General features: G+C 45.0%; 1 protein-coding gene across 1 annotated transcript; it reads right to left on the reverse strand.

Annotated features, from left to right (window-relative positions):
• Positions 1–23470: 23470 nt before the first annotated feature.
• On the reverse strand, positions 23471–24620 carry EID2 (EP300 interacting inhibitor of differentiation 2). The gene is given in 4 exon segments (XM_070398905.1): positions 23471–23609; positions 24346–24492; positions 24494–24588; positions 24591–24620. Coding segments are annotated over 4 exon segments (411 nt in total).
• Between the last annotated feature and the right edge of the window lie 363 nt (positions 24621–24983).

The raw sequence follows: 24983 nt of genomic DNA on the forward strand, positions 1-24983 counted from the left end.
AGATTGCAAAGGGCCAGGCATTCATATGCAAAAGCCTCTGCTGCAGCTTGGGTGGGGCGGGGTCTCAGGGAATCAACAGGGTGGAGCAAACAGCTATGGCTGATCCTCAGTCCTACCCTAAGAGGCCCTGCGTCTCAGTGTCCCACGGTAATCACTGCAAGCACCTCTGAGAGAAAGCCGTCCTCGAGTTCCGCCCACTGCCAGACAGTCCAGTTTCTCCCCGTATGAGTCTGGGTCCCCAGAGACTCGCCCAGAACTGGAGTTCAGAGCAGTCGGGAGCTTGTGTCTCCCTCCTGATTGAAAAAGACAACCGCGTCCTCAGTTGCCAGCCCTTTCTGTGCACGCCTCCTTACCTCTGCACTTTACTTCCACACCCCACCTCCTCTGAGTCTCAATGTGCTTTTCTCTTTCCTTCTAGTTGTAGAATTTCCACTCGGCCAGCCTTCCTGTGGTTCTGTCTTTTAGTTGTATTTTTGAAGTGGTTGTGGGAGGCAGCAATTTCCGGTGTTTACCTATGCCGCCATCTTCCCCAGTCATTGTTTAATAGCATGCTATTTAGTCTCCATGTGTTTGATTTTTTTGGATTGCTTTTATTGTAGTTGATTTCCAGTTTTATGCCATTGTGATCTGAGAAGATGCATGATATCATTTCTTTTTTTTTTTTGAAAGCCACTCAGAATGCATTGATATGATTTCTATCTTCTTGAATTTGAAGAGACTTTGCCTGTGACCCAATATATGGTCTATCTTTGAAAATGACCTATGTGCACTTGAGAAGAATGTATATTCTGTGGCTTTGGGTGAAATATTCTGAAGATGTCAATTAATTCCAACTGATCTAGTGAGTCATTTAGGATTGATGTTTCTTTGCTGATTTTTTGTTTAGAGGATTTATCCAATGGTGATAGTGGTCTATTGAAGTCCCCTACTATGTTTGTATTGCTGTCAATCTCTCTCTTGATATCCTCCAGAAGATTTCTTATGTATTTGGGTGCTCCTGCATTGGGTGTGTATATGTTTACCAGAGTTATTTCTTCTTGTTGGATTGCTCCCTTTAGTATTATTAAGTATTAGTGTTCTTATCTCTTTTTTTATGTCCTTCACTTTGAGATCTAATTTGTCAGATATAAGTATTGCTACCCCAGCTTTTTTTTTCATTTCCATTCGCCTGAAAAACCTTTTTCCATCCCTTCACCATCAGTCCATGTGCTTCTTTTTTTCTGAGGTGGGTTTCCTATAGACAGCAGATATATGGGTCATGTTTTCTTATCCACTCAGTTACCCTATGTCTTTTGATTGGGGCATTTAATCCATTTACATTTAAAGTTATTATTGATAGACACTTGTTTGTCGCCATTTTTATTCTTTATCCCTGTGTTCCTTCTTCGTTTCCTATTTTTTCTTTTTACAGCAGACCCTTTAGCATTTCTTGCATTGCTGGTTTGGTGGTAATAACCTCCCTTAGTCCTTTTTTGTCTGTGAAGCTCCTGATTTCACCCTCAATTTTGATTGATAGCCTTGCTGGGTACAGTATTCTTGGATTCAGACCCTTCCTTTGCATCACTCTGTATATTTCATTCCATTCTCTTCTTGCCTGATGTGTTTCTGTTGAGAAATCAGTCGCTAGTCTAATGGGGGCTCCTTTGTAGGTAACTTTCTGTCTCTCTCTGGCCGCTTTTAAGATTCTTACTTTGTCGTTGGTGTTTGCCAATCTTACCTAATAATAGACAAACATGTAAATTGACCGTACATTCGCTATGCTAACCAGCCAATCAGGAGAGTATGCAAATTAACCCACAAAGATGGCGGTTAATTTGCATACATAGGCTCCAAGCGGCGGAGCGAAGCCTGATGGCCCCGGGGCCAGAACAGTGCGGCAGCAGCAGCGAAGCCTAGTGGCTCCAGGGTCAGCTCCGGCCAGAGCAAAGGCCTGGGTCTGGGATGCCAGAGGTAAACCAGTGCCAGCAGCCAAGGGAAGGGAAGGCCTATTGCATGAAGAGATTAGTTTAATTATAATGTACCTTGGCATTGGTCTTTTGGGGTTCATTTTGTTTGGGACTCTGTGAGTTTCTTGGATTTGTGTGAGTTTTTTCTTTTCTATATTAGCAAAGTTTTCTGTCATTATTTCTTCAAACAGGTTTTCTATTCCTTGCTCAGTTTCCTCACCTATTATGCAGATGTTGTTTCGTCTCGTGTTGTCCCAGAGTTCTCTTAGGCTCTCTTCCTGCTTTTTAATTTTTTTCCTAGAAGCTGCTTTGCTTGGGTATTTTTTCCTACCTTGTCTTCTAGCTCACTGATGCGGTCCTCTGCTTCTTCTAGTCTACTGTTGATGCTTTCTATTGAGTTCTTTACAGCAGTGATGTCATTTTTCATTTCTTCTTGGTTCTTCTTCATTTCCTCTTGGTTCTTACACATATTGTTGAATTTGTCTTCCATTATTTTCAGCCACCTTATAACCATTTCTCTGAATTCTTTCTCTGACAGGATGCTTGCCTCCATTTCGTTTACTTCCTTTTCTGGTGATGCCTGTTTTTCTTTCATATGCAGGCTGTTTCTTTGTCTCCCCATGATCTCTCTTCTCCAGGTGTCTGGTTATGTAGTTCTTTCTCTCCTGCATTGATTTAAAAGCACAAAATAAAACACAACAAGGAACAACACACAAGGCACTGAACACAAATGTATTCACGATACTAATAACCCCAAATAAAGGTGACCACCAGAGAAAAGATAATTAGGGGATAAGAAAGAAAGAAGAAGAGAAAAAGAAAAAAGAGGGGGAAAAGGAGTGCAAAAATGAAATTGGGAAAAGGAAAAAAACAGTAAGAGAGGAAAAAAGAGAGAATAAAATAGAAGAGGGGAAAAAACTATTTATATGGGGAGAAAACTCCAATAGAACAGCCACTAATCCCAATAAATGCCAGCAACAAGTACCTAGAGATAAATGCAAACTACGAACAGCAACTAATATCAAGCGAGGAGAGGGAAAACAGAAGCAGAAAATAACCAAAAAAAAAGAAAAGAAAAAGAAAAAGTGAAACAATCTCACAAACAAGCATAAAAAACCCCAATATAATCAACAATCAAGCAAACAACAAAATGACAGAGAGAAAAGAAATTTGGATAGTGAAGAAAGAGAAGAAAGAGTTGCATATTGACTTAGAGCAGGTGATTGGAATTAGATATATAAGTAGGGTGAAATTTTAACAGGGGGTAAAAAGAAGGAATAGGGAGACTCTAAAGCAGGACTAGGGTAAGATAAACAGGACAACAAAAGGGGAAAAGTGAGGAAGAGAGTGTTGGCATAAAGGTAAAGTTGAGATAGAGTAAAATGATGCTAAAGGAAAGATGAAAATAGAATGTAGAACACTAATCCTAAAATAAAATAAAGAGAAAATAAAATGACACTTTAAAACAAGGTAAAATAATAGTAGTAATAATAGTGATTAGAAATAAAAATGTAATGATTAAAAAGGTAAAATCAGGTGAGGAAAAGAGAAAAAAATTAGTTTCTAAGTAAAAGGTGAAAAAAATAAAAATGTGCAGTAGTGAAAGTCATTCACTTCCTCTACAGTTCTGTTTGGCACGCCTTTGTCCTGTCAGGTATTCAGGAGAGTACTGAAGTTCCCTGCAATACACTGTTCCTCCGTGTTGTAAACCACAGTCCTGATTTTAAAGCAGGCCATATTTGTTTCCCAGACTGCCTTTATTTGTATTTACAGAAGAGTCAGTTTGTGGTTCAGCCCCTGGGTGGCAATGTTTCTGGATTGACCTCCGGGGCTATAAGTCCTCTCTAGCCAGTATTTAGGTTTTGTTTTCCCTATTGCACTTAATACTGGTTTGGGAGAATCAACTGCCCCAGAGCTGGTTCCTTGATCTTACTCCCTGCTCTGATTCCCAGGTTCCACAAAAACAACTTTCCCCTGCAGTCTCTGTGAGTGACACCAATTGGGCAATCCTATGTATTGGGTTTAATAATCAAAAGCAAGGATTTAAAGAGAGAGGGGGAAAAAAAAAAGAGCCAGAGTAAGTGTGTGAGCTCGCAACTTCCATCGTCCAGCTCTGCGTGCACGAAATTCTCCCAACGTCTCTTCCGCAAGTCCACTCTCCCCTGGCACTAAGCAGCCGGCACACTGGCAAAATCTGAGGCTGCCTTTTTGCACCCAGTCCAGCTATGGGCTGATTTTTTAGAGTTCCCTTCTGCCAATAGCCCTGCGGGTCCCCTTCCACACTCGCAGGTCACGCTGGCCCCAACGGCCACGGACTTTGTGGGGTGCAGACTTTCTCTGCGCATGTTCCTCTCTCCAGCCTGAATTACAAACCGCACTTTATCTAGGCAAAATCTGACTTTCCGTGAGGAGGAGTAGGGCTCTTCTGAGTCCACGTATTCGCACTGCTTGAGATCCGGTGTTCCTGGGTTCGTAGCTGGTCCCTGGGTGCCGTGGTTGCAGGGTCCTGGATGTATACGCTTCTGATATCAGCCACTCAAGATGGCGTGATCTCCACAGCAGAGAGGTCCGCTCTGGGAGAGATTTCAACAGCAGTGCAGGCTGCCCGGTTAGAGGAGCCCGATCCAGCAGTCTCCAGCAGTCCCCTGGAGTATTGCTATTGCTCACCCACAAATTTACACTCTTGGTAAGTTCACACACTCTCCTTTCTTTTCTTTTTTTTAATATATTTTATCGATTTTTCACAGAGAGGAAGGGAGAGGGACAGAGAGTTAGAAACATCGATGAGAGAGAAACATCGATCAGCTGCCTCCTGAACATTCCCTACTGGGGATGTGCCCACAACCAAGGTACATGCCCCCGACCGGAATCGAACCTGGGACCCTTCAGTCCACAGGCCGACGCTCTAGCCACTGAGCCAAACCAGTCAGGGCCACACACTCTCCTTTCGTTCTCTCACTCTCACACTGTCTTGCAGTCTGCCTTCCCATCAGCAGCCATCTTTCTTCCTCCTAAATAACCTTATTTTAAATCTGGAAATATGTATATATATGAAAAGCCATCAGCATGGTTCCTTTAGGAAAAGAAGCTTTGGATTTAAATTTTTCTGAATTTTAAAAAAAATGTAAATGTAATTGTTTATCAATTTTTTTTCTGAAAGTTTTGTTTCTAGCAGAGAGACAATCATTTGAGATGGGCTAGTCCATGCTTCCTTCCTTCCTCCCTTTCTTCCTTCTTTCCATAACTGGACAATCAATGGGTCCATGCTGTCTGTCACTACTTGAGCCAATTAAGCAGAGACAGGTTTGAATCATATATGTGAGAATAAAAAAGTAATCTTTTCAGTAAAAGAAGGGAGTTTAGGCAACCACCATTTTGAAATGGCAAAGGTCAACCCCTCCCTTTTCCCTTTAAATTAGCCAATCTCTCAAGAATGTGAGCCTAAACCCTGACCAATCAAGAGTGAGGGACAGACGGTGAGCGTCAGAGATAAAACCCCGAGTGGATGACCCATTCGGTGTGTGTGCTTGCCAGACCCTGTGCATGTGCACCCATATGCAAAAGAAAAGATATTTGCCTTGCTGTCTGGCTCCCCAGTATCATTTGTGTTCTACCAGGACCCCTGGTTTTTGGGCTTGCCTTCTAAAAATTTGGGGGGCTGGTCCAGGATTCCATTGGTCACTAGCGGGGGGCAGGGCATTTGACCCCTCTCCTGAGGAGGCACATCCCACTGCAAAGTTGTGGCAGCCTCAGTGAGGAGGGATGGCCATTACCCCTGGGCCAACTACAAGCTCGGGATTGCGAGTCAGCCAGCAACGTGGGAAGGGCCCAAGCAAGCACCATGGCAAGCAGTCAAACATCATGCATGAGCCAAGGTAGGAAATCGTACTATTAATTCTCCCTTGGTGGTTGGGTATCCTCGGAGGTCAGCTATATGTGACTAGGATGTGTCTTGAACACAAAGCGAGGGCAGAGTTCTGATCTCCTTCGAGGGAAATGGCTAGAGAGGGACGAAGCAGATCTCAGGGAGTGCAAGAAATCTCCAGTATGGGGGGTTGAGAGCATAGAATAGTCACAAGGGACCTACCAAGGATGGGAAACAAAAATTCTAGGCCCAAGGAAAACATTCCCCCAGATAGTCCATTGGAGAGAATTCTGAGGTTCTGGAGGGGAGACAGTCCCCAAACCAGGGACAGTCCCCATTGCTTTGCTTCTATGGTTTTTATGCAGGGCACTCTGTGGTGTCTGTGGCTGGACAGACAAGGAGAATGGTGTGAAGCTTTATCTGTGGGTTGTGCATGCCTGTAAATGTTGTATGTAAGTGTTTCTGTTGCTATTTTGTGTCTCCTTGTTGCTTGGTTTAATTTGTTTAAAGATGGGGCACATCCGCTTTGGGGGCAGGGGGCGGGGGGCAGCTGTTTGTGGCAAGGCTGACCGCCTGGCAGAGATTGCAGGAACGTTCCAGCAGCTGCCAAGAATTCTTAATCGTGGGGACTCTTTCTGCTTTCCCTCTCAGGGCAGAAACTTAACTAGTGAGAGCTCTTGTCTGTGTGCCTGTAGTGTAATTTGGGTTACTGATGTACTCTGCTTGCTTTCTATCTTTTGGGGACTTGGTTTGCTCTTTGCTGGTTTATGAACATAGGGAATCCTGTCTCTGCTGTTTGGGTTTTGCACCACCCAGAACCAAAGGCATTTGCTGTGCTGGGTTAGTATGAGATAAGATCCTAGTGTAACCAGGTAATCATTGGGTCCATGCTGCCTGTCACTACTTGAGCCAATTGACCAGACAGTTGAATCATATATGAGTGTTTCTCCCATACTGTTGGCAGTATGGGAGAGTAGCAGGTCATCCACAAAAGTCTGCTCTGCAGCCCCACATAAGTCAGCTGCTTGTATGGTGTGTGAATCCACTGTTTAGGCAACAAGAATACTGTTTCCATGATAATAGGCAGTTCTTGAATGAGAATGGACCACATTCTAAGTAAGGTTGACTCCCAGGTCCTGGGGGCGTACAATTCCCAGTCAACTTGCTATGTTCTATTTTTGACCAACACGGGGCAATCGTGGTTGACAGAGCATCATTAATATTTCCCATAACCATCGCTAGTCCCCAATGTTCTGTTTTTGCCCCGAACAATGAAATATTAATCTGACTTTGCCTCATATGGAGAATCTAGAAGATGGATTTGAATCTGATATTTGAAATATCTCTTAAAAAATGTGAATGTATTGCTAATCTGAAGAATGTTAATTACTTATATGTCACCTAAAAATTAAGGTTTCTAAGGGTTAAGAATTCAAACTAATTGAAAAGAAATTATGGTTTTGGTATCATTTTGAACGAAAAAGAAAGTGGGTTCTAAAAGAAGTAAGATTTGCAAGGGTTTGTGAAAGTTGTGGAATGTCTGTAAAGAGAAATATTAAAAGGTAGTTATATAAATGACACAGGCCAGTAATCCAGAACAAATAGGGAACCTAAGTTGGTTAAACACTAATTTGGAGCTATATAGTAAATCCCATCTTCCCGAAACCAAGGAAACTTAAGAGTAAATGGTTTGGAGAACACCAAGATGGCGGCATAGGTAAACACCGGAGATTGCTGCCGAAAACAACCACTTCAAAAATACAACTAAAAGACGGAACAGACATCACCCAGAACCACAGGAAAGCTGGCTGAGGAGAGAGTCTTCAACTAGAAGGAAAGACAACAGCATACCGAAGCTCAGAGGAGGTGCAGTGTGGAAAATATAAAGGTACCGAGGTGCGCGCGCAAAGCGGGCTGGTGGCTGAGGGCGCGGTTGTCGTTTTCAATCAAGAGGGAGTCTCAGACTCTGAGCTCCAGATCCGGGCGAGTCTCTAGGGACTCGGACTCAAACAGGAGAAGCGGGATTGTCTGGCATCAGTTGAAACATGAGGGCAGCTTTCTCTCCGAGGTTTGCAGCCGTTGCTGGGGTTCTGAGAAGCAGAGCCTCTGGGAACTGGACTGAGAGCAGCCATAACTGCTCCCTCCACCCACCCTGCTGATCCCGCCCCGCCCAAGCCCAGCGCAGAGCCATTTGCCAGATCGCCTCAGGCAAAAGCTAGATTAGCACCTCTCCAGAGGACAGAAGTTTTCCCCACAGCTGATTCTCACAGCCAGTCGGCCTGGTGGTCAAATCCCTCTAGTATTAACTACAACAATCAAGGCTCAACTAGAACAAGACTGCGCACAAAGACCACAAGGGGGTGCACCAAGAAAGCATAAAAAAATGCGGAGACAAAAAAACATGACAGAAATGGAGGATATAGAGCTAAAAAACGCAATTTTGAGGGCTTGCAATAATGTGCTGGAAGCAGCCAATAAACTTGATGAGAGCCTCATGAAAACTAATGAGACCCTACATGCTATGATAAAGAACCAACTAGAAATTAAGCATACACGGACTGAAATAAAGAATAGTATACAGACATCCAATAGCAGACCAGAGGAGCGCAAGAATCAAGTCAAAGATTTGAAATGCGAAGAAGCAAAAAACACCCAACCGGAAGAGCAAAATGAAAAAAGAATCCGAAAATACGAAGATAGTGTAAGGAGCCTCTGGGACAGCTTCAAGCGCACTAATGTCAGAATTATTGGGGTGCCAGAAGATGAGAGACAGCAAGATATTGAAAACCTATTTGAAGAAATAATGACAGAAAACTTCCCCCACCTGGTGAAAGAAATGGACTTACAAGTCCAAGAAGCACAGAGAACCCCAAACAAAAGGAATCCAAAGAGGACCACACCAAGACACATCATAATTAAAATGCCAAGAGCAAAAGACAAAGAGAAAATCTTAAAAGCAGCAAGAGAAAGAGACTCAATTACCTACAAGGGAGTACCCATACGACTGTCAGCTGATTTCTCAACAGAAACTTGGCAGGCCAGAAGGGAATGGCAAGAAATATTCAAAGTGCTGAATACCAAGAACCTACAACCAAGATTACTTTATCCAGCAAAGCTATCATTCAGAATTGAAGGTCAGATAAAGAGCTTCACAGATAAGGAAAAGCTAAAGGAGTTCATCACCACTAAACCAGTATTATACGAAATGCTGAAAGGTATCCTTTGAGAAGAGGAAGAAGAAAAAGGTAAAGATACAAATTGTGAACAACAAACATGCATCTATCAACAAGTGAATCTAAGAATCAAGTGAATAAATAATCTGAAGTACAGAGTGAACTGGTAATTACAATGAATCAGGGACATAGAAAGGGAATGGACTGACTACTCTTGGTGGGGAAAGGGGAGTGGGAGATGCGGGAAGAGACTGGACAGAAATCGTGCACCTATGGATGAGGACAGTGGGTGGGGAATGAGGGCGGAGGGTTGGGCGGGAACTGGGAGGAGGGGAGTTATGGGGGGGGGGGGAGAGGAACAAATGTAATCTGAACAATAAAGATTTAATAAAAAAATATTTTAAAAAAAAAGAGTAAATGGTTTGCATTTAACTCCCTAATCAGAGGGTAAAAGGCTTTCATCAATGTACTCAAGGAGACATGTAACAGAAATCCAATTAGTGTCATTTGTTGACCACACTGAAGAATAAATAAAGTTTTTCTTGACCTAGAATTGGCTTTAGGTGAGTCCAATAGGCCCTGGAATGCCTCAAGATCTTCCTACAATGGAGACTAGGGACCAATTTCTTAAGAACTATGTACTGGGTGCCTCTGCTACTTTAATCTCTCTCAGGTTAGAAGGCCTCCTGGCCCAAGGCCCTCCTCTTGAGTTCCCGGCTCATTGCCATCAACTGGAAGACTACATTCTGGTCAAGATATGGAGGGAAAACAAGTTGGAATCCTCCTGGGAAGAACCCTACCTTGTCTTGCTTACCTCTGAGACGGCTGTTCAGACTGCAGAATGAGGTTGAACCCATCACACTCGGGTTGCAAGCATACAACCAGCCTCTCCGGGTAGCGACACCTCAACTTGGACAGCCACATCAGGACATAGCCCCTTGAAATTAACACTAAAGAAACTATAAACTTGCCCGAACCAGTTTGGCTCCGTGAATAGAACGTCAGCCTGGGGACTGAAGGGTCCCAGGTTCAATTCCGGTCAAGGGCATGTACCTTGGTTGCAGGCACATCCCCGGGGCGGGGGGGGGGTGGGGGGGGCGTGTGCAGAATGCAGCTGATCGATGTTTCTCTCTCATAGATGTTTCTAACTCTATCCTTCTCACCTTCCTCTCTGTAAAAAAAATCAATAAAATATATTTTTAAAAAATTTAAAATAAAGAAACTATAAACTGTCTATTTGTTTTAGGGTTCTGGCAAATTGCAGGGGCTTGCAATGTGGGCTGGGGAAATGTGTACAATCCAGATCATGCTTAGCCAGTTAAGTTGTTGATTAACGTAACCAAGGGCGATAAGCCCATGACCCTTCAATTTGATGCCTGCCAAGTTATACCACGTGGAGATCTAAACCATCAAAAGCAAGTACAGGCCTACTCCATTTACATGTGTTCCGATACCTCACTAGGAGTGAATGGCCTATTCCTTGTCCTGCCTGGAATGATGTATTGTGCAATACCCAATACCAGGGCTAGGCGACTGTGCCCTGACCAGGAGATAAAAAGTTTAGTCACCTAAAGACTAGAATACATCTATATAGAGGTACCTCTCCCTTTGCTTATCAGAACTTTCAGTGTAATCCCTTCTTCTTAAATATAGAAAACTTCAATGACTTGGATATTTCAGCATTTAGGCCAAGAATTAACTAGGACTAGATTTAGGAGTAGATGTCACAGGACAAGACCCCCTAAAGAGGTTTGCTCTGAAACTGTTAGCCCCACCCAAGGACATTGCCACTGCCACCACGATGCAAGAGGGGGCAGGATATAAGGAAACATATGCCTGGGTAGAATGGATTAAATATTCTGTATATGCCTTAAATAAAAGCGACTGTTATGCTTGCATGCCAGGAAGGCTAGAGGGCCACGTGGTCCCATCTCCATTCAGGTGGACCTCAGACAGTAACGGGATGAGAGAGAATCATTGATTGGCCGCCCCCTGCATACCCCCTACTGGGGTTTGAGCCCGCAACACAGGCATGTGCTCTTGGCCGAATCAAACCTGAGACCCTTCAGTCCACAGGCTGACTCTCTATCCATTGAGCCAAGCCGTCTAGGGCTATCTTAGTAGTTCTTAATGTAAACTGTATTTAGCAGCTGTGCCCATCTTTATTGTAATGCCAAGTCAAGAGGGAATGTTTTCAAACCACATTAAAAAATAATGTGTAATACACAAAGATTTTGAAATAAATTATAAATTTATTGTGCAAGAGAAAATTAGCAAAATACATAGGTAGAACAGTTTGCAGAATTAAGAATTCTGTCAACTGTGAAACTATGCTTACTCTCACTAGTGAAGATTAAATTACAAATAATAACAGTGATGATGATTGCCTCATTTTCTAGAAAAGTGACTAATGTATTATGTGAGGATTAGGGTAAACAAATAAAATGGGCCTGCCTTGCGTGGCTCAGTGGGTTGAGCGTCACGGTTCGATTCCCTGTCGGGCATATGCCCAGGTTGTGGATTCGATCCCCAGTGTGGGGCAATTCCCAGGGTGGGGTGTGCAAGGGGCAGACAATCAATGATTCTCTTTCATCATTGATGTTTCCATCCCTCTCTCCCTCTCCCTTTTCCTCTGAAATCAATAAAAATATTTTTTTAAAGAAATACAATGGAATCACTATAGTCAAGCTGCTACATTACAAAAATAAAGAAAATGGTGTCAAGAGAAAATGATTCTATTCTTGTAATTATCCTGGGAACATCATCTTTTGCACTTTCCAGTCCTGCATTAATATGTAGATGTACAGCAAACATCCAGACAACCATGTGATTAGTCCCTGAAGGACTAAGGAAAGAATGTTCAAGTATCCAGACCAACTACCAGCCAGTCTTCAAGGCACTGCTCCTTTAAGAATTACCATCTCGGGAGAGAGAGAGAGAGAGAGAGTTGTTGTTCCAGTTGTTTATTCATTCTTCAGTAGCCTTTTAAAAAATAGATGTTTGCTGAAACCGGTTTGGCTCAGTGGATAGAGCGTCGGCCTGCGGACTGAAAGGTCCCAGGTTCGATTCCGGTCAAGGGCATGTACCTGGGTTGCAGGCACATCCCCAGTAGGAGGTGTGCAGGAGGCAGCTGATCGATGTCTCTCTCATTGATGTTTCTAACTCTCTATCTCTCCCTTTCTCTCTGTAAAAAATCAATAAAATATATTTAAAAAAATAAATTAAAATAAAATAAATAAAAATAAAAAAATAGATGTTTTTGCCCTAGCATTCCAATGACGCTTCCCACTTGAAAACTGGATGTGGTATGTATGTATTCAGATGATATTTTCTTGAGTTGTCCACTTAAATAACCTGTATGTTTTTGTTGTTGTTGTTGTTTATTTAGTTCCATACAAAGATTCCTATTTATTCATATCTGATTTATTCATTTTTTTTCCTTTTTTCCCCCCCCCCCGCCCTTGACAAGCCCCTGCCCTCCATTACCCCCCAGTGTCTTATGGGATTTATTCATTTTTTATTTTATTTTAAAACCCGTATGGTTTTATGAACCGGTGTCTCCCCAATAATTTCAACGACAGAAGAGAGAGAGAGAGAGAGAGAGAGAGAGAGAGAGAAAAGATGCGATCCGTGAGTACTGCCTCATTTAGGTTTCAGCTCCCAGGCAGCAAAAATGTTTTTGTGCCCTAACTGGTTTGGCTCAGTGGATGGAGCGTTGGCCTGCGGACTGCGGGGGGTCCCAGGTTTGATTCAGGTCAAGGACATGTACCTTGGTTGCGGGCACATCCCCAGTACAGGTGTGCAGGAGGCAGCTGATCTATGTTTCTCTCTCATGGATGTTTCTCTCTATCCCTCTCCCTTCCTCTCTGTAAAAAATCAATAAAATATTTAATAAATAAAATAAAATAAAATAAAGAATTACCATCTCGGACCAATTTGTTTTATCCTCATCCTAGGATATGTTTTCATTGATTTTAGAGAGAAAGGAGAGAGGGAGGGAGGGAGGGAGGGAGGAAGGGAGGGAGGGAGGGAAAAATGGAGGGAGGGAGGGAGGGAGAAGAGACAGAGACGAACATGGATGTGAGAGAAAAGCATTGATGGGTTTCCTCCCATACACACCCTGACTGGGGATTGAACCTGCAGCCTAGGATGTGCCCTGACCTGGAATCAAACCCGCAGCATTTTGGTACAGGAGGATGCTCCAGTAACCGAGCCTCCTGGCCAGGGCAGGTCTGATTCTTTTCAAGACGGGGCCTTTTACTATAAAAACTCATCTCCTTTTCTTCTTCAGAACACTCTGGGTATTGCCTAGTTATGTTTCTCATTTGCAAACCCTCCGATTCTTGAATAAATGTTTATCACTTCTTTCTAGGCAAAGCTCCCTGACTCTCTTTGAGTAGTTATTGGGTGTTTTCATATAAGGTGGGTGTGATAATTAGCACAGGCTTCTCAAGTGGAATTTTTGAAGAATCAATCAAAATTTAAGTAATCATACAGCTCACCTCATTTGAGGCAAAGAAAGTATGTGGAAAGTTAGGAGAAAATTTCGGAAGTCGAGCAAATTTGTATTAAGACTTAGAACACTATTTGGTGGATTTTAACTGAGAATGAGTTAAGACAGAAATCAGAAAAATGGCAGACTTCATATCTTGAACATCTGACTGGAGGTATGCCCTGCCCTGGAGAGCTAAAGGTTATTTACCTCCAGTGAAGAGAGGAAAACAAATATATTTGGTGAAGAGATAAAGAATTGTTTCATACATCAATTTAACATCTTAATCACATGCTACAAATGCATTTTTTAAAATGTGACCAGAAAAGAAGATGGCAGTGAAGTAGGTGGAAGTTACACTCACCTCCTGCCAGGTCCCAACTAGTATTATAATTAAACTATAGAACAATTAACCTCATTAGCCAACTGAAGACTAGTCTATGGGCAAGGATTTACAGAAGAAGCCACATCAACACTGGTAGGAAGTGGGGAGACTCAAAAAGGGCTGGCCCTACACTCACATGCAACAGCAGATGATCTGGGTGGATATCTCAGCTGCATAGTTCTCCTCTGAAAATGTGGAATCTCAGCCCCACACTAGGCCCTTCATTACAGAACACCAGACCTGGAAAAAGCCACCCAAATGCCATCTGGCTGTGAAAATCAGCAGGGATTCTACATGCCAGGAATAGTCTGCTAGAAACTCAGGTGCCCTCTTAAAGAGCCAGCACACAAAATCTCATTTGCAGCCATTCCACCTAGGCTTCAGCAGAGTCTTTCAAGGGTAGACTGGGTTGTGTGGCTCTGGGGAGAAAGCTGAAGGAACAGCCACCAGGGTCCCCAGGCTGAGTCACTTTCCTGCACCTCCCACAGACACCATCAAGCACTCCCCTTCAAGCTACATCAGACAAAAAACTGCACTAGCCCCAGACTCCCTGAGGAGCTCACACACTGCTGAGGAGTCTGTTGCCTGGGCCTGCAAAGTAGACTTTCTTAAAGGGATCTTGAGGGCAAACTCAGAGTCAGAGATTGAGTTGTATGTCTCTGAGGCAAAGTCCATTTCCACTCCCTCACACCACTTAACAGAGCAACAGAGCCCTGCTTTCCATGGGCCACAGCTGCAGCCCATCTGGCTAAAGCAGCAACACCCTGCCTCTTGTAGGCCAAAACAGTGGCCCCACAAAGCCAGAGCAGCCATGCCCTACTCTGGAGAGCTAGGGCAGAGGGCCCTGGGCCCCAACATGCCAAAGCAGTGGAGCCCTGCCCCCTTAATGGGAGAACCACTAGCTTCATCTCCCTCACTGCCAGCGACCTCGCCCTGCTTAGCTGGCACTGTGCAGTATTGTCAGCAGGCTGTGGCCAGCCTGGTCCTGCGGTGCAGACAAATCTCCAGAATGTCCAGGCAGACTCTGGGGAAGACTGAGTTATCTGGCTCTTGGGCGTTCTCATTTCTTTCTCACATGCCCAAAGGGCACTAGCATTCCTGTGCATAGCCATCCCTCCACAGGGCCAAACCTTGGCCTGTTTGGGCCTGATGAACTCTGCTGGCCTCACCCTGACAACTCCCTGAGGTCCTGCCCAACCATAAAGATCTGCACACGGCGAGTGGTGGCTGACCTGGGTGTACCATGAGATTGTTGCTGAGTAGCCTCAGTGCTGACGCTAGCACTGAGTTTAAATCTGTATCAATCTGATGAACACCGCTTGGCCCTATGTTGTGAATCACTGGGAACCTACCTCACAGAACCATCATGTGACCAGCGGCTCCTTCAGTGACTGAACCTAACAGGCAGCTTCCAGGTGGAGGTGGATCTCGGGAAGGCTGGAGTCTTTTTCGGACCTGCCCCTGGGCTTGGTGCAGGTGGGAACTGGCCTTGGTGCACAGTTTGGCCTCTCTGACACATACCCAGGCCCAGCAGAGGTAGCTGCAAACTGTGGATTGCCTTGTAGATCCAAACAGCTAGTGCAGAGCTACAGGCGGTGCCTAATATTAGCCTGCACTGGAGTCCCTCCCAAATGGCTCCAGACCCGTTACACCCGGTGGCCGGATTCAGACAACATCAGAGCATGCCCCAATTCTCTCCACAAGCGGCACACACACAGATCTCAGCAGACACCTATAAGGTTAATTCAGCTTTGTGGGGTCAAGCCCTGCACAGAAACTCCTACAATGCAGTCAAAGTCTATCTTCATAGCCACACAGGCAATGTGGGAAGCCGCCTACTGTCTTTAACACCAGAGAGATGTGGACAAGGAGCCCGGAATGCTGGTGACCCTCGAACCTGGCAAAGGTCAGAGCTATGCACCCACTGTTTAGTGGAGACAATGGTAGCTGAAGCAACCTCCCAACCAGATAGTCATGTAAATTGTTACTGATAACATTGTCTGTTACTGGAAATTGCCTGCCTAAGGGCTATAGGTTTATCCCAAACTGAATAAAAGGATGGCAAGGCCTGAACGCAAGCTGAGTCCTTCCTCTTGTGTTGGGCTCCTGCCTGGCACCCAATTTTCTAATTATTTTTTCTTGTCTCAGCTGTCATTTGCACGTGGCCCCTCTTCCAGAGCCTGAACCCTGAACCACATGGAACGTGGGTCTTCACAAGGCAAAACCCCAACACCAGGCCAATAACAATCAAAGCTCAACTACAACCTTGGCTAGTGAGGCTCAGGTGGCTGAGTGTTGTCCCACGCACCTAAAGGTGGCTAGTTTGATTCCCGTTCATGACCCATATGACTGGGTTGTGGGCTCAATCCCCTGTGGGGGCCTGCAAGAAATGGCCAATCAATTGCTTTTTCTCTCCCTCTCTCTCTAAAAAATCAACATTAAAAAAACACATATTTTTTAAAGCCTCAACTAGCCCTGGCCAGTGTTTTTCAGTGATTAGAGCATCGGTCCACATACCAAAGGGTTGTTGGTTTAATTCCCTGTCAAAGGCACACACCTGGCTTGCAGGTTCACTCCTCACCTCTGGTCGGGGTGCATGCAGGAAGAAATCAGTAGATATATTTTTCTCTCTCTTTCTCTTCCTCTCATTCTCTCTTACTGTTATGCCCAGATTTCAAGATCCCCAAAGAACCACCAGGGAGCGCCGAGTCCGATGCAAAAGCAATAGAGCTTTTATTCAAGCTCGAGCCAGGTCCCTCCGCTCTACTGATGCAGCGGCAGCATGCGAAGAGCCCTGAGTCTCAAGAGAACAAAGATTTTATAGAGCTTGGGGTGGGGGGGCACACTTGGACCACTGATTTGGCCGATTTTGGTTGGTTGAGTGAGGGCTGGGGGCTAGTGATGCAAAGGCAGGGTGTGGCTAGGGTCTGGTTACACAAAGACAGGGTGTGGTCAGCATACTTTTGGCCTTGGGTCAGTTCCCCTTGCATTCCCATTGGCTGATTTAAGGGCGGGCTGGGTAACTGACACATTCTGTGGTTTGTTTCTTGGAAGAGGGGTTAGGGATACAGCTATCAGTCCCATTCTGTCCTTTCATTACCCCCTCCCTCCCTTCCACTCTTTTAAAAAAGCAATAAGAAAAATCCTCAAGTGAGGATTAAGAAAAACAAAACAAACAAACAAACAAACAAACAAAAAGACAATGACAATAAGAGGGTTCACATAACTCACCCAAAGGACATTCCTGGAGAATGTAGCTCAGGTGATCAGGCAGTCTGTGCCACTGAGCCCCAAAAGACCTACTACATAAGGCCACCATACGAAGTCTGGAAAGCGTAGCAGATCTACCTAATGCACAGGAACAAATACATGCTCTAAATGAATGAACAAGAGAAATCCTCAGAGGAAAAGAAAAACTAAATGAAATAGAGGCAAGCAAGCTACCAATACATAGTTCAAAGCAATGGTTACAAGAATGCTCAAGAAACTTAGTGAGAACTTCAACAGCATGAAAATGGACATAGGAACCATCTATATCTATAAAAACCTGAGCGACCATTGGACCATTGAACCAGTAGCTATGATGCACCCTGACCACCAGGGGACAGACGCTCAACTGCAGGAGCTGCCCCCTGTTGGTCAGTGCACTCCCACTGCGGGAGCGCTGCTCAGCTGACCAACAGACCACAGATGCCAGGCTCATGTGAAGTGAGCACAGTTGTGGCAGTGAGAGCCTCTCCCCAAGACACTCCCCTGCATGCCCTTCCCCATCCAGACCAGGACCAGGATCCGGACCAGCATCAGGACTGACTGGGCATGAGCCCATGGCCACTTCTCAGTCATGGGCACACCCGTATCACTCTAGGATGGCACGGAGACAGCAGCAGAGCACATCGAGCATACTGAGTAGCAGCTTCAGGCGCAGCAGGGCCAGGATGAGCATGCGGGATGAGCGGGAGCAGTTCGCAGCCCTGCCCGGGCTCAGGCTCCTCCCTGGCCGTCTACCGCTTCATGCACTAATACGTCCCTCGGGGATGTCTGACTGCTAGTTTCAGCCCAATACCCACAGGCCAGGCCGAGGGACCCCACAGGTGCACAAATTCATGCACCAGGCCTCTAGTAAAATATAATCAGACAGGGCCCTGGCCCAATGTGGCTCAGTTGGTTGAGCATTGTCCTGTGTACCAAAAGGTCCCCACTGTGCAAACAGGATTGACAACAGGTCAGTGGATTAGAATAATTTGTTGCAGGATTGATGTTATGATGTGGAGCATAGTAATAGCCTTCACAAGACGTATTAAGGAGGTTTGGGAAAATACTTATCTGAGTGTAACTTAATTTTAACTGGCCCTGCAGAATGAATAAGCCCAGCTTCCACTTCATTTCCTTTAGTGAAACAGAAATGGGGGAAAGGTACAGAGACGATAATGTTTCACTGAATTTTTTGTGTATTAAAAGTCAGGGCACCAGTAGATTTTGAATGGGGATCCTTAGTTCCACTTCTGAGGGTTCTTCAAGAAATAGTCCATCTCAGAGAAACCAAGATGGCGGCATAGGTAAACACCGGAAATTGGTGCCTCACACAACCACTTCAAAACTACAACTAAAAGACAAAACGGACATCATCCAGAACCACGGGAAGGCTGGCTGAGTGGAAATCCTACAACTAGAAGGAAAGAGAAAAGCACACTGAGATCAGAGGAGGTGCAGAAGTAAAGTTCAGAGGTACGGAGGCAGAGGCGCACATGCGGAAAGGGCTGGCTACGGAGGACGCCAGTGTCTTTTTCAATTGGGAGGGAGTCACACGCTCTTGATTGCTCTGAACTCCAGTTCCTGGCGAGTCTCTGGGGACCCAGACTCATACGGGGACAAACAGGACTGTGGCATCGGTCGGAACTCGAGGGCGGCTTTCTCTCAGAGGTGCTTGCAGCGATTACCAGGACACTGAGATTCGGGACCTCTTAGGGCAGGACTGAGGACCAGCCATAGCTGTTTGCTCTGCCCTGTTGATTCCCTGAGACCCCGCCCCCAACCAAGCTGTGTGCAGAAGCTTTTGCATATGAATGTCTGGCCCTTTGAGATATAAAATTACCTAACAAACTGCAGCTGGGTCAGAGAGACCCAGAACATCCAAGAGAAGGCTCAAGGCCCCACAGCAGCTTGCATTGCCTCACAGCTGGGCCTCATCTGGCACCTCCAAAACCCAAACAAGGAAGATAAATCTGCAGATCTCTCCATAGCTCCTGCTGGGTAGCCTCAGGCAAAGGCTAAATTAGCACCTCCTTAGAGATTCAAGAGCCCCTGTATCCAGTGGTCACAGTGGGACCATCCAGATTACAACTCTTCAGATCCATAAGGGACACACTCAGGGGGCAGACTCAGTGAGCACCAAAGCCCCACTGAAGCAAGTCTTGCCCCATAAGGGTGTCTTCAGCACAGAAGTTCTCCCACCATAGACACAGCTGATTCTCACAGCCAATTGGCCTGGAGGTCAATTCCTCCCAGTGATACCAATAACAGTCAAGGCTTAACTACAAGACTGTGCACACCTCCCACAAAGGGGTTCACCAAGAGTGTCCACCCCAGGTAATTGGGGAGGCTGAGCCACTGGGCCCTATAGGACACCTAAAACACAAAGCTACTCTATCAACACAGGGAAGCAGCCAAAATGTGGAGACAAAGAAACAGATCACAAATGACAGAAATGGAGGAAAACAAACTACTGGATATAGAGTTCAAAACCACGGTTATAATTTTTCAAGAATTTTCTAGAAACCGCCGATAAATTTAGTGAGACCCTCAAGGATATGAAAAAGGACCAACTAGAAATTAAGCATACATTGATTGAAATAAAGAATATTATACAGACTCCCAACAGCAGAATAGAGGATCCCAAGAATCAAGTCAAAGATTTGAAATACGAAGAAGTAAAAAACACCCAACCGGAAAAGCAAAAAGAAAAAAGAATCCAAAAATATAAAGATAGTGTAAGGAGCCTCTGGGACAACTTCAAGCTTACCAACATCCAAATTATGGTTGCCAGAAGAAGAGAGAGAGCAAGATATTGAAAACCTATTTGAAGAAATAATGACAGAAAACTTCCCCTGCCTGGTGAAAGAAATAGACTTACAAGTCCAGGAAGTGCAGAGAACCCCAAACAAGAGGAATCCAAAGAGGGCCACACCAAGACACATCATAATTAAAATGCCAAGGGCAAAAGACAAAAAGAGAATCTTAAAAGCAGCAAGAGAAAGACAGTTAGTTACCTACAAGGGTGTACCCATATGATTGTCAGTTTATTTCTCAACAGAAACTTTGCAGGCCAGAAGGGAGTGGCAAGAAATATTCAAAGTGATGAATAGCAAGAACCTACAATGAAGATTACTTTATCCAGCAAAGCTATCATTCAGAATTGAAGGTCAAATAAAGAGCTTCACGGATAAGAAAAAGCTAAAGGAGTTCATCACCACCAAACCAGTATTATATGAAATGCTGAAAGGTATCCTTTAAGAAGAGGAAGAAGAAGAGAAAGGTAAAGATAAAAAATTATGAACAGCAAGTACATATCTATCAACAAGTGAATCTAAAAATCAAGTGAATAAATAATCTGATGAACAGAATAAACTGGTGAATATAATAGAATCAGGGGCATAGAAAGGGTGTGGACTCATAAATATTGGGAGAAAGGAGTGTGGGGGGTGCGGGAAGAGACTGGAAAAAATTGTACACCGATGGATGAGGACAGTTAGGGGGGTAAGGGCAGAGGATGGGGTGGAAACCGGGTGGAGGGGAGCTATGGCGGGGGGGGGGGGGGGGGAGGAACAACTGTAATGATCTGAACAATAAAGATTTAATTAGAAAGAAAAAGAAATAAATAAATAGATAGATAAATAAATAAATAAACAAACAAACAAATAAATAAATAAATCAGCAGGGCCCTCGCAGGTTTATCTCAGTGGATAGAGTGTCGGCCTGCAGACTGAAGGGTCCTGGTTTTGATTCTAAAGGGATTAGATAGGGAGAAAAATATAAATAACCATCAAGGGCACATGCCCAGGTTGTGGGCTTGATCTCCAGCATGCAGGAGGAAGCCGAGCAATGATTCTGTGCTTATAGATTAGAGTTGGAGTAGGTAGTGGGTAGTGGGGAATAGGTATGTAAGACTTCACTGTGTTACAGAGTAGGAAAATTTTTAGGCTTGCTTAATTACCTAGCCACCTCAGCAGCTTGACAGCCTGTGTGCAAAGTTTCTAGGAACTGAGCTCCCACACCTGAGCAACGGCCCACAAAGAACAAACAAGATCAAAATTAAGAATAGTCCTTACCTTTAAGTTACCCAGAAATTAATAACAGGAAGATGATGATAATTTGGCTAAAACTACACAATTAGCTTTTGTAACTTGGCTTTGCTTGCTATGGGAACCCGAACACGGATGTAGTTGTCCCCTTTAAATATTGGACTCTGCAGATGGTCCGGGCCGCTTCTCTCTTGGGTTTCCCGAGTGGAGGAGCGGACACTGGCCAGTCAATAAAGGCTCTCTAAATTTTAATCAGTCTGGAGTTTTGGTCATTCTGTCACTCACACTCTACAACACACTGTATATTTTATATTTTGGAGAAATCGATTATTTACCAAAAATACTTTAAATAAAAATTCAAAATTAAAATCAAAGAAAAAATCCAGAAATTTCATATTGTTGAATACACAATTATGTAATACTAGAGGCCTGGTGCACAAAAATTTGTGCACTCGGTGCGGGGGGGGGGGGGGGGGGGCGCGTCCCTCAGCCTGGCCTGTGCCCTCTCTCAGTCTGGGACCCCTCGGGGGATGAGCACCTGCTGGCTTAGGCCTGCTCCCCCAGGAATTGGGCCTAAGCTGGCAATCAGACATCCCTCTGGTAGCCCGGCAGCCCTTGGGGCATGTCCACTTGCCAGCGGGGAGCAGACCTAAGCTGCAGTCGGACATCCTTAGTGCTGCTGAGGAGGCAGGAGAGGCTCCCACCACCACCGCTGTACTGGCAGCCATCAGCCTGGCTTGGGGCTGAGCAGAGCTCCCCCATGTGGGAGCACACTGACCACCAGAGGGCAGCTCCTGCATTGAGCGTCTGCCCCCTGGTGGTCAGTGTGTGTCATAGTGACCAGTCATTCCGTCTTTCTACTGTTAAGGTCAGTTTGCATATTACTCTTTTACTATATAGGATAGAGGCCTGGTGCACGAGTGGGGGCCTGCTGGTTTGCCCAGAAGGGTGTCCCAGATCAGGGTGGGGGTCCTGCTTGGGTGCCTGGCCAGCCTGGATGAGGGGCTGATGGCTGTTTGCAGCTCATCACACCCCCTTCAGGGTGGGGGCCCCCACTGGTGTGCCTGGCCAGCCTGGAGGAGGGGCTGGTGGCTGTTTTCAGGTTGGCCACACCCCCTCCAGGGTGGGGGTCCCCACTGGGGTGTCTGGACAGTCTGGGTGAGGGGCTGAGGGCCATTTTCAGGCTGGCTTGCGACTGAAGCTCCCAGCCTCTCCTTTTTTCCTTTTTTTTTTTAATTCTGGGATTTATTTACCTTCTATAATTGAAACTCTGCTGCCTTCACTGGCGCTCCCAGCTCTGAGGCCACAGCTGGCTGAAAGCAGGTATCTGGGATTTGTTTAGCTTCTATAATTGAAACTTTGTTGCTTTTGAAGCTGTTGCTTTCAGAGCTTAGAGCAGGCTGTGGCAGGCGGGGAACCTTGGCTTCCTCCATCACTGGAGCAAGCAAACCTCCTGCTCACTTCAGTTTCGTGGCTGCAGGCAGCCATCTTTGTTGGCAGTTAATTTGCATATCTTGCTGATTAGCCAATGGGAAGCATAGCGGAGGTATGGTTAATTACCCTTTTTTTCTTTTATTAGATAGGATATGCAATATTTACTTTACTTGCCATTTGACATGCCTCATAAAACACAAAAATCAATTTTATGGTAAAAAGGATTGAATTTCACAAGTAGAGAACACATTGTCACAATTCCAAGTTCTCTTCATAGTCCTAATAACTTGGTGGTGACTCCTTATTCCTATCATCATTATTGGTTGAGTCCTTTTATCATCATGGGCTCTATTATTGCTATTTTTTCTTCATCAAGTCTCAAATTTATAAAACTACTTTAAAAGTGAAGCAATTATTGATTTCATTTCAGGGAGGAAGGGAGAGGGAGAGAGAAATGGAGACATCAATGATGAGAGGGAATCATTGATTGGCTGCCTCCAGCATGCCCCACACTGGGGGTTGTGGGAACCCAGGCATGTGCCCTGACTGGGAATTGAACCATGACCTCCTGGTTCATAGGTCCAGACTCAACCACTGAGCCACGCCCTTCAAACATGGAAGCAATTTTGCAAAACATTTCCACAATGCAGAGGAAAGATTCTAATCAGTCACAAACTCAAAGAATGATAGGGGAGTCACAGGGTTTCTGACATTTTTAAAATTTCTTTTCTTCTTTTACATAAGTTCCTCTCCCCACAACTCCCCAACTGAGTAGTGACTTGTTCTCATATACTTTGATTTTTTAAAAAAATCAAGTTACAGGATTGGTATGACTGTTGTCTTGAATGCATAGGTTCTTTTTGAAGTAGTTTCATCACTATATTCTACTGATAAACTTATCACAACTAAGTTCTTCTATCAGATAACCAAATGCACTCAGAGCTACAGTAAATGTTAAAATATCAAAGCCCATCCTCTGAAGATTCTGCTGATATTCAGCATTGAAGGAAATAGGCCTCTGTGATCCATCTTCAGCATAGTCAACTTTTAGAGAAAACTAACAGCATGTGGCCAGTCGTTACTGAATTTCCCCGGGGCAAACAGTATGTGGGGAGGAGGGGAGAGGGTATAAGAACAAAGAACTGTGTATGTGACCAGTAGCACATTTTCCAGGAAGATACTCCTGCTACAACCAGACAAAGGGAGGTAGAGACAACTAGAAAAGGCCTCAGCCCTTTTTTTTTAATTCATTCATTCTTTCATCCGTTTTTTTAAAATATATTTTATTGATTTTTTACAGAGAAGAAGGGAGAGGGATAGAGAGTTAGAAACATCGATGAGAGAGAAACATCGATCAGCTGCTTCCTGCACACCTCCTACTGGGGATGTGCTCGCAACCAAGGTCCATGCCCTTGACCAGAATCGAACCTGGGACCCTTCAGTCCGCAGGCCTACGCTCTATCCACTGAGCCAAACCGGTCAGGCCAGCCTCAGCCCATTTAAAAAAAAATAACCCAATAGGAGACAATAAGCCCTAGGTGATTATGGGAAAAACTGCTAACCCCATAGTACTCAGCCAATGAGGAACCAGCCTAGGGATAAATAGCCTGTGATCATTACTCCAAGTGTGCCTGTTCAACCAGGCACCTGCTCCTGCAAGACCGTATTAAAAGTCTCGTTTCCACCATACTTCATGTTTCCGATCTGTTATTTGAATCGGACAGGTGAGCATTTCTCACAAGCATTAAACACTGCTTCTGGGCTCTGCAGGCTTTCACAAATCACCTGCATTGTTCTTCAAGCTCCTATATTATACCTGGAGCAATCAAGTAGTTTTCCAGATAGTGGCCGTAATTCAATTACTGCTGGTAATCCATCCCTAGAACGCTATTGCAATGCAGACAGGTCTGGCTGGTTCTCCAACCTGGATCTGGGCCTGCTCCCAGGACCCTCTTCCTCTGTGGGCTCTGTCAACAATCTGGAGACTTCTGCCAGCTTGCCAGCCGGGCTTCCTTGGCTGCCACCATCGGACTTCCCTGGCCGCTCCAGGCCATGCCTGGGCTGGTCCTGCCTCTGGCCTCCTACCTCCGCCTGCGGGCCATTGCCTCGCTTTGTGCTGTGTCCATCTGTGGGACACTACTGTCTATGGGCCACCTGGACATCTCAGACCGGTCTCAGCTCCGCTGCTCCCAGAAAAATTGGAATAACCGCAAAGTGCAATTACAGGTGTGCATGTAATGCACATGCGCTAGCACTAAGTGCACAGGTAAATCCTGTGAGCAAACCCGTGTGCACAAGGATACATTCTACCAATTATACTAAGAGCTGTGCGCGTGTGTCATCCCAGGAGCCACTTGTGGACCCTTTGGTCCACAGGCCAACGCTCTATC

The sequence above is a fragment of the Myotis yumanensis genome, unplaced genomic scaffold, assembly GCF_028538775.1.
Source record: "Myotis yumanensis isolate MYYU_CA2020_CCGP unplaced genomic scaffold, mMyoYum1.0.hap1 SCAF_18, whole genome shotgun sequence".
Classification (NCBI taxonomy): Eukaryota; Metazoa; Chordata; class Mammalia; order Chiroptera; family Vespertilionidae; genus Myotis; species Myotis yumanensis.